This window comes from Chlorocebus sabaeus, chromosome 16 (assembly GCF_047675955.1).
Source record: "Chlorocebus sabaeus isolate Y175 chromosome 16, mChlSab1.0.hap1, whole genome shotgun sequence".
NCBI classification, from domain to species: Eukaryota; Metazoa; Chordata; class Mammalia; order Primates; family Cercopithecidae; genus Chlorocebus; species Chlorocebus sabaeus.
Window position 1 is genome coordinate 42,063,507 of NC_132919.1, and position 12,253 is coordinate 42,075,759.

Sequence of the window (12,253 nt, forward strand, 5' to 3'; positions counted from 1 at the left end):
GTAGCCAAGGTGACTTAGGTGTCATGTTTCCTGGAGATTGAAACCTGGGTTTATCTCCCATCATTTGTCCTTTACAACTTTGTGATGGTAACATGGTTATCATCCCAGAGAGAAGGAGGAGGAAAACCAGGGATCTCTTGAACAAATTTGCTTTTGGTTTAACTAGATATTTAGGACTTGAGTTCTTTTATAGAGGTTTAATTATGCACAGGGGGCTTTGGGAGGTAGGGAGTCTTACTGTTTTCACAGAAAAAGCAGAGTTCTTTGTAGTGTCGCAGGTAAGTAAGTAGGACTAATGTTTCATCCAGCCCAGTGCAGGATGGCCATGGCAACATCTGGATGAATGGTCTCCTTGTTCCTGTAGAATGGGGCTCAGTCTGCGTTCTCCACGTTCAGACCCTCTGATTGTCTCTCCACCCTTCCCTCCCTGGATCTTTGGGACAGACGTTGTTGCAGAATAAATCAGAAGGCAGCAAAGATGCCATTTCAATTTCTTCCATCCTCATTTATCATCCTTCCAAATCCTACAGTTCCACTAAAAAGGGGCAGCACTTTGACTATAGAGCTCTTTCGAAGAGCTGAAGTCCTACTGAACCCATATCTTCACTGTCTCTGATATGGATGTGGTGAGCTCAGCATTTTTAAAATAAGAAATTTTCTGATACAAGGATCTGCTTCTGTACCTAGTCTTTGGGTAGTGGAGATTTACGAAATTTAGGAGCAGAGATGTGACCTCTAATTATATATTTGCTGCTTCTCTTTCAGCCTTCTGGGTCTCACCACTTGGAAGTAAGTGAATCAGTATTAGTGAAACTAACAGTTTGATGAGTTTACTTTTTTCTTTTCGGAAACATAAAAACAGTGGCTCACAGCCATTGTGGTCAATGGGTCAGAGAGTTTTCACTAAAGGGAATGTGAGCGCCTACTTCATAATGTTGCTGTGAGGATTAAAGGAGTCAATACATGGAAAGTGCTCAGAAAAGTGCCGACACAGGGTGAGTGCTGCATGATATTATCCCATCCACTCCTGGGTGGGGTCTGCCATTGGCCCCAGTGCAGCTTTCTTCCCTAAGTACTATCAGTGCTACTTCAAAACACATCCAGAAAGAAGCCAGTCACAAAAGACCATATATTATATAATTCTGTGACATGAAATGTCTAGAACCGGTAAATCTATAGAAACAGAAGTTAGGTTCATGGTTGTCAAGAACTGAGAAGAGTTGGGGAGGTTGGGGAGCAATAATAGTTAAATGGTATGATGTTTCTTTTCAGGGCAATGAAGTTCTAAAATTGACAGTGGTGATGGCTGCAAAACTCTGTGCATATACTAAAAACCATTGAATTACATACTTTAAATGGGTAAATTTTATGGTATGTGAGTTGTATCTCAATAAAGCTGTTAAAAATATATCCAGGGCCGGGTGCAGTGGCTCACGTCTGTAATCCCAACACTTTGGGAGGCCAAGGCGAGTGGATCATGAGGTCAGGAGATCAAGACCATCCTGGCTAACACGGTGAAACCTCGTCTCTACTAAAAATACAAAAAATTAGCCGGGTGTGGTGGCAGGGGAGGCTGAGGCAGGAGAATGGTGTGAACCCGGGAGGCGGAGCTTGCAGTGAGCTGAGATTGCGCCACTGCAATCCAGCCTGGCGACAGAATGAGACTCTGTCTCAAAAAAAAAAAAAAATATATATATATATATACACACACACACACACACACACACACACATATATATATGTATCTCCAGAATTCTGATAACTACTCAACATCACTGTGTTGTTAGTCCAAGCATCCAGTCTGTCTCCTGGACCACTAAAATGACCTTGTAACTGGTCTTCTCAATTTCACAATTGCCTCGCCACTGTCTCTTTTCCATAGAGCACTCTAGTGATCTTCTAATGTAAATCAGAATATGTCATTTATCTTCCTAAATTGCTCCACTGCCTTCCCATCGTACTCTCCACAATTCAAGTTGAACACTGACCACGGCCTCAGGGTCCTGCATAATGTGGTCCCTGTGACTACTCCCTCAATCATCATTCTCCCTCTTGCTACTTTGCTTTGGCCCCATTGACTTTTTTTGTTCTTCCCATATGTCAGTCTTATTCCTGCCTTCCTCAGCATCTTTCTATTTGCCATTCACTCTGCGGAGACTCTGACCCCCACGTCTTCTCATAGCTCATTCCTTCACATCATCTAGAATTCAACTCAAATATTACCACATCGGAGAGGCTTTTCTTGCCCAACCCTATTTATGTATTCATTTTTTAATTGACATATTGTAACTGCCCATATTTATGGGGTACAACTTGATGTTTTCATATACATTTATGTTGTATAATCATTAAATTAGGGTATTTAGTGTATCCATCACCTCACGCATTTATCATTTCTTTGTGGTGAGAACATTCAAAACCCTCTCTTCTAGCTACTTTGTAATATACAATACCTAACTGTTAACCATTCCAACATCACCCTGCTGTGCAGTAAACAGCAGACATTCCTCCTACCTAATTGTCAAAATTAAAAATAGAACTACCATGCAATGCAGCAATCCCACTACTGGGTATATATCCAAAGGAAATGAAATCAGTATGTTGAAGAGATATATGCATCCCCATGTTTATTATGGCACTATTCACAATAGCTAAGATGTGGAATCAACTTAAGTGTCTATCAACAGATGAATAGATAAAGAACATGCTGTATAAGCCAAGCAAAGAAAGATAAACATGCCATGATCTCACTTATATGTGGAATTTTTTTAAAAGTTGATATCATAGAAGCAGAAATTACAGTGATTACCGACAACTGAGGGGTCGGGATTGTGAGAGATTGGTCAATGGGTACCAACCCATTTCAGGGCGATGGGTTTAAAATAGTCCCTTCCCTATCAATCTCTAGCCACTCATCCATTTTATGTTTTTTTCATAGCATTCATCACTATTTGAGTTTGTATTTTATCTATTTACTTGCTCATTGGAAGTCTTCCCAACAAGCATGTAATTTCTGTGAGAATAAGGATTTTTGTCTTGTTTGCTGTTACATTCCTAGCACCTAGAACAGTGTCCCACACTCAGTGTTTATTGAATGAATGAATGAATGAAGCCACCGCATTGACTGTGGATACAAAACAGAAACATGCAAATGCTCATTCTTCTATGTATATCTCCTATTCTGTATCCTTACTTGGAGTATCTCACATAATTTAAAGCTCGTGATAAAATTCTTAGAAGTTCTTTGGGGGTTCCTTTTCAATACCACTCAGCACATTCTATTTAGAAAGGAACTTGATGCTTAGACCAATAAGTGCTGTCACTATTTGCATGAAAAGTCCATGAAAACATCCAAGGGCTATCAGAGTCTATGCTTAGTCAATCATTCCTGCTCTGAAAGTCAGCAACGGCTATTTTGGTGGCATAAGGCTGGGATCTGTCTTTACCAGTACATGTGTTTATTCTCAGGTTACTTACAGTGTGGACTTTCTTGGGCCCCTGTCCTCAGAAGAATCCTCGCAATGGGCACATTGTTGGTCATGATGGCAATATCCAGGGGTGTCAAGCCCTCGCTGTTAGGTGTGTTAAGGTCGAGTTCTTCTGGTGTATACTGACACAGGAGGATCTGCACAGCATCCATGTCCTGCTGTTCGACTGCCTCAAACATGGCTTCATTGCCCTGGAAATTCTAGAGAGGAGCAAAGGTAGATTAACACAATTTCTTAAACCAGTGTGTCTTTGTAGCTTAGCTCTTTTGAAGTTTAGAGACTGTTTCAGGGACTGCATGTCCACTTTTAAGTGGTATAACTACAATTTATCTCAAGGTCTCCAAAGTAAACACTCTGTTGGACTTCCCCTCCATCATTTCTAATGGACATTGAATAGATGCACTGAGAGAATACAGGATAGCCTGGCTAGGCTGTAGATAAGAGCAAACCTCAGCTTTCCCCAAACCAGTCTTCTGAAAAGTACTCCAATAGTTCATTTGGCTGGGCGTGGTGGCTCACGCCTGTAATCCCAGAACTCTGGGAGGCCGAGGTGGGCAGATCACTTGAGGCGAGGAGCTTGAAACCTGCCTAGCCAACATAGCAAAACCCCATCTCTACTAAAAATACAAAAATTAGCCGAATGTGGTGTTGGGTGCCTGTAATCCCAGCTACTCCAGAGGCTGAGGCAGGAGAATCACTTGAACCCAGGAGGCAGAGATTGCAGTCAGCTGAGATTGTGCCACTGAACTCCAGTCTGGGCAACAGAGGGAGACTCCATCTCATGGAAAAAAAAATAATTAAGAGATGCTCTATGAAGAAAATAGCATGTGGTCAAATCAATTTGATAAACATTAAATTAAACCAAGTGTACCCCATTATTTCCCTGTAGGCTTCCTCAGGGTCTTTAATACTTTTAACATGTATTTTATTGTATTTGCTTTGACTATTCCTGGAATGGTGTTCTACAGAGCACAGTTTGAGAAATGCTGGCATAGATAATGTTAAGGTAGCCGTTATGGCTAGCTTGTAATTGACAGTACACTTGCTCTGTTTTTCCTCAAACTCACTCCCTCCCTCCCCATCCCAGCCTCTACATTGTCATCTCGTGTCTGGACCATGGCAATGACCTGCCTGCTGCTACTCTTGGGCTCCCCCAGTTCTCGCTCTATACTGATACAAGAATAATCTTCCTAAAATATACATGTTACATGTTACTTCCGTATTTCCAAATATCTACTAGCTCCACGCTGCCTGCAGGCTGATAGTTTCTGAGCCCTGAGATGAGGGGTCCAAGTGTTAGTGTTAGTGTTAGTATTAGGGAGGGTTTCAGTGACTGGATGGCAAATTGGTTTTGGGCCTCATGGGACTAGAGCTGAATATTTATAGAATACAGTTCACTTACAGAAAAAAATCACTTAAGAAAATATGGTTCCTTTGGAAAATTCTTTCAAAGGATTAATAGTAAACAAAAGAGAAGAACTCCGGAATTCTTTTAGGTACATATTTCTTAGCATGTGGGAGAAGACCAACACACGTATTATTTACACATCTATCTGGTATCTTCACCAAGAATTGCTTGGTCTTTAAAGGAGTCGAAATACCACTGGTTTTGACGTGCATAGGGATCACCTGATTAACATGTGGAAGATCTCCAGTGACCAAATGTTCAGGTGGTCAGGTTTTATTTTTAGTCTCATTAAAAATCAATTTTCCCTATCAAAGGCTGCAGGTCAGCTTTAGCTGAGTACATAACACAAAATTGAAATTTGAGGAAAATACAAAGCTATTATGCAAATGCTTGTTTTGACAATGGGGACCCAGGGAATAAAGCTATTTTGGTATGCAGTTTTCTTTGCTGCAAGACAATCTGCTGAATGGTAAAGTGTTTTATCCACAATCTGCTAAACTGAAGAGCCTCTGATGCTTAGGCCCCAATTTAACCACAGCCAAGTCCTCCAAAAAGATGAGTTTGAAATTAGAAAACATATTAGAAAACAAATGAGTTCAAAGTTAAAGTGCTACCCCATCCACAGTCATGTATTTGTTTTTGGCTCTTAGTATTCCTAATTTCTCATGTGCCATATTTACTCTCACTCTTAAGTCATTTCCTCCTCCAAGCTTTTGTTGGCAAACTTTGGCATGCTTCTATCTGGAAAGGCTAGGACTCATTTCTGTTTTAAGAGCAAACAAATGGTGCCATTACTCCCTGCAAAAATCCCCTTGCTGAGCATGTTAATATTATGCTCTCAGCTTTTACTGAGGGCCATTCTAAGAAACTATTATATGTGAATGTCTGTAACATCATCAGTTCCACTATTTATGCCATTCTCTATTACATAACTCACTATGACATCTACAAGGTCCAGAGGACTGAGCAGCAGGTGAATATTCATTTCTCCTGATGGACTGAGACATTTTTAGCCATCAACAGATGGGATGCTATAACCAATTGCGTTTCTTTTTCTACTTTGACTTTCTGGAAACTCAGAGATTAATGTAATGATAAATTTCAGGTACAGGTACTATATTTGCCTAGATTTTTTGATATATCTATTTTTATTCTTATATCCAATATTTTCTTTTCCTAGTTTTGTGTGTGTGTGTGTGTGTGTGTGTGTGTTTTGTGTGTTTTTTTCTTTTTTTTACATTTTTCCTTTACTTTCCTTCCTTCCTCTTCTCTCTCTTTCTTTGTCTATCATATAAAACATGCACATTCTTTGGATTCTATTTTGAATGCCTTTGGAAAGAATGTGTGGTATACATAAGAAATCACTAATAATATTATTATTTGAATGAACACTGGAACTCTCAGAAAGCCCATTTAACCTGAAACTTCATATTTGTCAAGCTGCTAGTTTTTGGGGTTTATTTATTTTTTGGTGTAGTCGTGAAATAAAAATTAAAGGAGAAGAAAAAGAAACAAAAGGAAAGGGAAACAGCTCGCAATCACTCAGGCTTTGTCTAAAAACATTAATACATGCAGTTACTGCCTTACCTGACTATTCCAGCATTTATAAAATTGCAAGCATCAACTTCTGAAATAAATGTGAATCATCTTAGAATATACTTAAACCCAAACATAACTGAATAAATCAAACTGACACAAAAATAAAAATGGTTTCGTTACCACTGAGGTCTTCCTGAGACTCAGCCGATCAGTTCTTGTCCTAAAATAGGCCTCATCGAAGGAAGAGTGGCTCCCCTTCAGTTTCTCAGAGAGGTTCCTGTACAGGCGTTTGGCTGCGTTGGGAGATGAGGGAGCACTATGCTTTTTTGACTGACAGAGATGTAAATTTTGCATTTGTTGGGTCATTTTCACACAACAATTCCTAAGAAGAGGAAAGTCTGATGTTATATCTTTTACACCACAAATTATAAGTTGACATATAATTTTATCATCTCCAGTCAGTATCTGGAATCCAAATACAATATTACAGCTGCTGGGACCTTAGAGATGATCAGACCCCACTTTTTAATGTTTTAAATGAGAAAGCTGAAACCCAGGGGAAGGAAGCAGCTTATTCATGGCCACAGAGCTAATTGGTGGCAGGAATGAAATGACAACCTCCATTTACTATATAAACATATTCATTTACATACAAACATATATATGATTGAACCTCGACTCAAGTCTTTACTTCTCTATTCCAAGTGAGGAAGTGTCTCTCTGTAACCTAGGGGATCTGTTCAATTCCTCTTGGGTATATACAACTGGGAGTTTTCTACTTACATCCCCCTAGATGCTGGCTTCTGTTGGGTATATAAGAAAGTGTGGCTCTGTCTCAGATGGACAGACACAAGTTAACTTCTGCATAGCCCCAATCTCTTGAGGTAGCAGTTAACTTGCATCTGTCCTCTGTCCATCTGAGGTTTGGTGAACTATCCCAGTACTCAGAAGCTGGGGAATTTGTACCCATAGGCCCATCCCTGCTCACCTCAGATACCCTGGATGGGGTCCACCAAAGCACTCACTACTGGCATTCTTCAATTAGTACTTGACTGTCGTTTCAGAAATCTCTAACGAGGTCCCCACCAATGTCACACCTGAAGTCAGTTTCCAGATCAGCCATGCCATTCAAAAGCCACCCACAATGACTTTGGGTGTTGATCTTGAAATTTTGATGCTATCAAGGCTGTGGATTCCTGGCATGTGTATATGTATATGTATTGGATGAACAAAGGAATGAATGAAATAACTAGCCAAGGTAATTCTGTGCAAAGTGTCTCCCTGGTAGAGCCTCTGATGCACCGGGCCTAGCACTCTCTGGAGCATGTCACTGCCTTCTCACCACTCCCCCTCAAATGTTTTAAATTTAATTTTTAAAATTAGTACATAATAAATATATACATTTTGGGGTATATGTGATAATTTAGTACATTTATATAATTTACAAAGATCAAATCAGTGTAAATTCCCATCACTTTAAATATTTAGGAGCCTAGTATATAGGAAGACTCATAGTATCTAATATTTTTGTTGTTGTAGGCATTCAATAGATAATTGAGAATAAATGAGTGCACATACGTGAGTCTATTATATTTAATATACTAGAGCACTACCCAGAAAGTTAATTTCATCTTCATGCCTTTGAACTGGATTCCATGTCTGCTAGCACAAACTAACTTTGATTCACTTTGACTTTAAGAAATGGAGATTCATTTTCATTACATTGTTAAATGTCCTCAGGCTTTTTGTTTGTTTGTTTGTTTTCTTTTTGTTTGATATGCAGCTTTTAAGTTCATGGCTACATGTGCAGGATATGTAGGTTTGTTACATAGGTAAATGTGTGCTATGGTGGTTTGCTGCACAGATTATCCCTTTACTTAGGTATTAAGCCCGGCATTCATTAGCTATTCCTGCTGATGCTCTCCCTCCTCCCAGCCCACAACCTCTGACAGGACCCAGTATGTGTTGTTCCTCACCATGTGTCCATGTGTTCTCATCATTCAGCCCCCACTTAAAAGTGAGAACGTGTAATATTTGGTTTTCTGTTCCTGCATTAGTTTGCTGAGGATAATGGCTTCTAGCTTCATCCATGTCCCTACAAAGAACATATCTCATTTCTTTTTATGGTTACACAGTATTCCACGGTGTATATAAACCATATTTCTTTATGCAGTCTATCATTGATGGGCATTTGGGTTGATTCTGTGTCTTTGCTATTGTGAATAGTGCTGCAGTGAACATATGCATGCATGTATCTTTATAGTAGAATGGTTTGTATTCCTTTGGGTGTATACCCAGTATTGGGATTGCTGGGTCAAATGATATTTCTGCCTTTAGGTATTTGAGAAATCACCATGCTGTCTTCCACAATCGTTGAACTAATTTACACTGCCACCAACAGTGTAAAAGTGTTTTGTTTTCTCCATAATCTGGCCAGAATCTGTTGTTTTTTGACTTTTTAGTAATAGCCATTCTGACTGGTGTGAGATGGTATCTCATTGTGGATTTTATCTAATGATCAGTGATGTTGAGCTTTTTTGCATGTTTATTGGCCACATGTATATTTTCTTTTGAGAAGAGTCTGTTCATGTCTTTTGCCCACTTTTTAATGGGGTTGTTATTTTTTCCTGTAAATTTGTTCAAGTTCCTTGTAGATGCTGGATATTAGACGTTTTCAGATGCATAGTTTGCAAATATTTTGCCCATTCTGTAGGTTGTCTGTTCACTCTGACGATAGTTTCTTTTGCTGAGGCACCTTTTAAGTTTTGTCTGCAATTTCCTTCGAGACAAAAATACTTCCTAGATCCTTTTAAGGTGGTCCTACTTAGTCAATCTTAGTGATGTCCAGGAGGCCCTACCCAGTTTTAGCTAAACCGACATATTTACATTTGGAAGGATGATGCAATGCATTGTCTGTAATGTATATGTAGGTATATGTTTTTATAAATCTTTAATAACCTTCTCAAAAGTAGAAATGGAAAGGGAGGTGATTTGGCATCTTTTTTCTTCCATCTACAAATCCTTTACCTTTGATTCAATAGCAAAGAGAGGGTTTTCTCTAACTTATTTTTTTCCATTCCCACAAAAATTCCAGATTCGTATGCAAGCTGGTTCACATGGGGATTGCCTTAACCTCCTTCTTTCTGCCTTCTGTCTCTAGCTTTTTCCTTCAGCATAAATGCCCCAGTTCAAGCCATCTGTTTTCTCTACATCATTATTGTTCCCAAAATAACTCTACATTCTTTTGTATCTCCCACAATGCCCAGAAGTCCAGTAAATAAATTCTTGTCTATTGATCAAATTCCAGCTACTTGCCCTCTAACTGATGACACCTACCCACATGGCCCCTTTTGTCTTTGCTCATCTCCCATCTGTTCCCTTCAGTCAACATAGGTTGACTTTCTCTGTCTCTCTGACTTCCTTGTCATCCTCCCCCAGCTGTCCCTTCCTTCCAGGCTATTCTGTAGCTGTTTCCACTCTTCTAGCTTCATCTATCATTATGTTTTCTTTTTCTACTCTATATTTAAAATTTTGTCAGATAAGATGGTGAGAAAGACAACTTTCTGTTATTTGTTATTACAAATATGCCCCTCCCAACTAATTGTACTCTTAAATTTTTACCCTTATGGAAAGAGACAAGCATTTGAGAATCAGTGTAGCTTTAGTTTTGGAATTTGGCAGACCCAATTGGAATCTTGATATTGTTACCTACAATCTATGTGACTTTGGGAATCTTATTTAAATTCTATGAGTTTATTTCATCATTTATCAAAAGACATTTATCAAAACTCTTTTTTTCTAGAGTTGTGAAAATTAATCAACAAATGAAAGGTACCTATTGTGTTTTGTGCATAGTATCCACTCAATAAAGAGTAGAAATTATTACGTTAAGTATTTTTCTCAAAATAGAGACACCAAAGTATATCACAACAATTTAAATAGTTTTATTGCTTGTTTTAAATAATGTCTTGAAATTAATTTTATGTACAAGTAGAGACTTCCATATGTTTGTTTATAGTAACATATAATAAAACAGATATAGGAAGTAGAAACTTCAAACTATTAGAGGGAAGGGTAGAATAAAGATTAATCTAAAATAATTTAAAAATTAAAAAATAAAAAACATAATAAACAGAAAATGTAAAATGAAGTCATAAGGTTAATGTCCTAATATTGTCTTTTCATAAATGATGAAATAAAGTCAGGGAATTTAAATAAGGTGCCCAAAGTCACAGAGACTGTAGGTAACAATATCAGAATTTGGGCCTGCCATTCCAGAACCAAAACCATAGGTTGAATATATCTGTGCTCACAACATATTCAAAAGTTAACTTTTCCTAATAAAAGACAAAGACTCTCCGAACAGAATTCCTAAAAAGCCATTTACAAATGGTACACCTAAATAAACATTTCACATAAAGATTGAAAATAAAAAAAAAATATGTCAATGGGAATGGCAGAGAAAGGACCTCCAAAAGTCCTTTTCTCTATAAAAGCAAAGAGAACCATAGAAAAATGGCTAAAATTAACTTTTCCAGGATCTGGGAAGTTAACCAAAGGCTTGCAGCAATCCAGGATGTCTTTATTCAAGAAAAATGGCTGAATTTAGTAAGAACAGCAAGTTTTGTGGCATTCTAACTTGCCCTGTTCCCATATTCTCCAGGTCTGTGGCAGTCTTGGAAACCAACAGTTTACATTCATGGTAAGAGCAGTGACCTGTCCCATCAAGCTACCATTGACTTCCTTGGCAGAATTACAAAAAACTTATTTAAATTTCATCTAGAACCAAAAAAGAGCCCATATAGCCAAGACAATCCTAAGCAAAAGGAGCAAAGCTGGAGGTATCATGCTGTCTGACTTCAAACTATACTACAAGACTACAGTAACCAAAACAGCAAAACATCATGGTACTGGTACCAAAACAGATATATAGAACGATGGAACAGAACAGAGACCTCAGAAATAACACCACACATTCACAACCATCTGATTTTCAACAAACCTGACAAAAACAAGCAATGTGGAAAGGATTCCCTATTTAGTAAACAGTGCTGGGGAAACTGGCCAGCCATATGCAGAAAACAAAAACTGGACCTCTTCATTACATCTTATACAAAAATTAACTCAAGATGGATTAAAGACTTAAATGTGAAACCCAAAACCATAAAACACCCTAGAAGAAAACCTAGGCAATACCATTCAGGACATAGGCATGGGAAAAGACTTCATGACTAAAACACCAAAAGCAATTGCAAAAAAAGCCAAAATTGACAAATGGGAGCTAATCAAACTAAAGAGCCTCTGCACAGTAAAAGAAACTATCATCAGAGTGAAGTGGCAACCTAGAGATTGGGGGAAAATGTTTGCAATCTGCCTCTCTGACAAAGGTCTAATGTCCAGAATCTACAAGGAACTTAAAAAAATTTACAAGACTACCAGAGTTGCTACATCATTAACAAAATGCTTAATTTTCAAGAAAACTATGCGTGAACCATGCACAGAAATAAAAATTATGTTCCATACTGAGGAAATAAAGCAGTCAATAGAAATGATTCCTGCAGAATCCTAAATGCTGGACTTACTACACAAAGACTTTTAAATTAGCTATTTTAAATATGTTCAAAGAACTAAACCATATCCAAAGAAACAAAGAAAATTATGAGAATGATGTCTTGCCAAATAGAAAATACAATAAAGAGATAGAAATTATGAAACAAATCAAGAATCAAATAGAGATTCTAAAATTTAAAAGCACGTTAATTGAAATGAAAAATATACTCAACAGCTGATTTGAGCAGGCAGAGGAAAGAATCAGCAA

General features: G+C 38.1%; 1 protein-coding gene across 1 annotated transcript in view; it reads right to left on the reverse strand.

Annotated features, from left to right (window-relative positions):
• The window catches only part of ANKFN1 (ankyrin repeat and fibronectin type III domain containing 1), a 162,011-nt gene extending 155,194 nt beyond the window's left edge, over positions 1-6,817 (reverse strand). The window contains exons 1-2 of the mRNA XM_008011401.3: positions 6,616-6,817; positions 3,478-3,688 (exon numbers count right to left, since the gene is read on the reverse strand). Coding sequence (XP_008009592.3) covers positions 3,478-3,688; positions 6,616-6,801 — 397 coding nt within the window. The 5' untranslated portion in view covers positions 6,802-6,817. The remainder of the gene's footprint in view (positions 1-3,477; positions 3,689-6,615) is intronic.
• Positions 6,818-12,253: the final 5,436 nt, after the last annotated feature.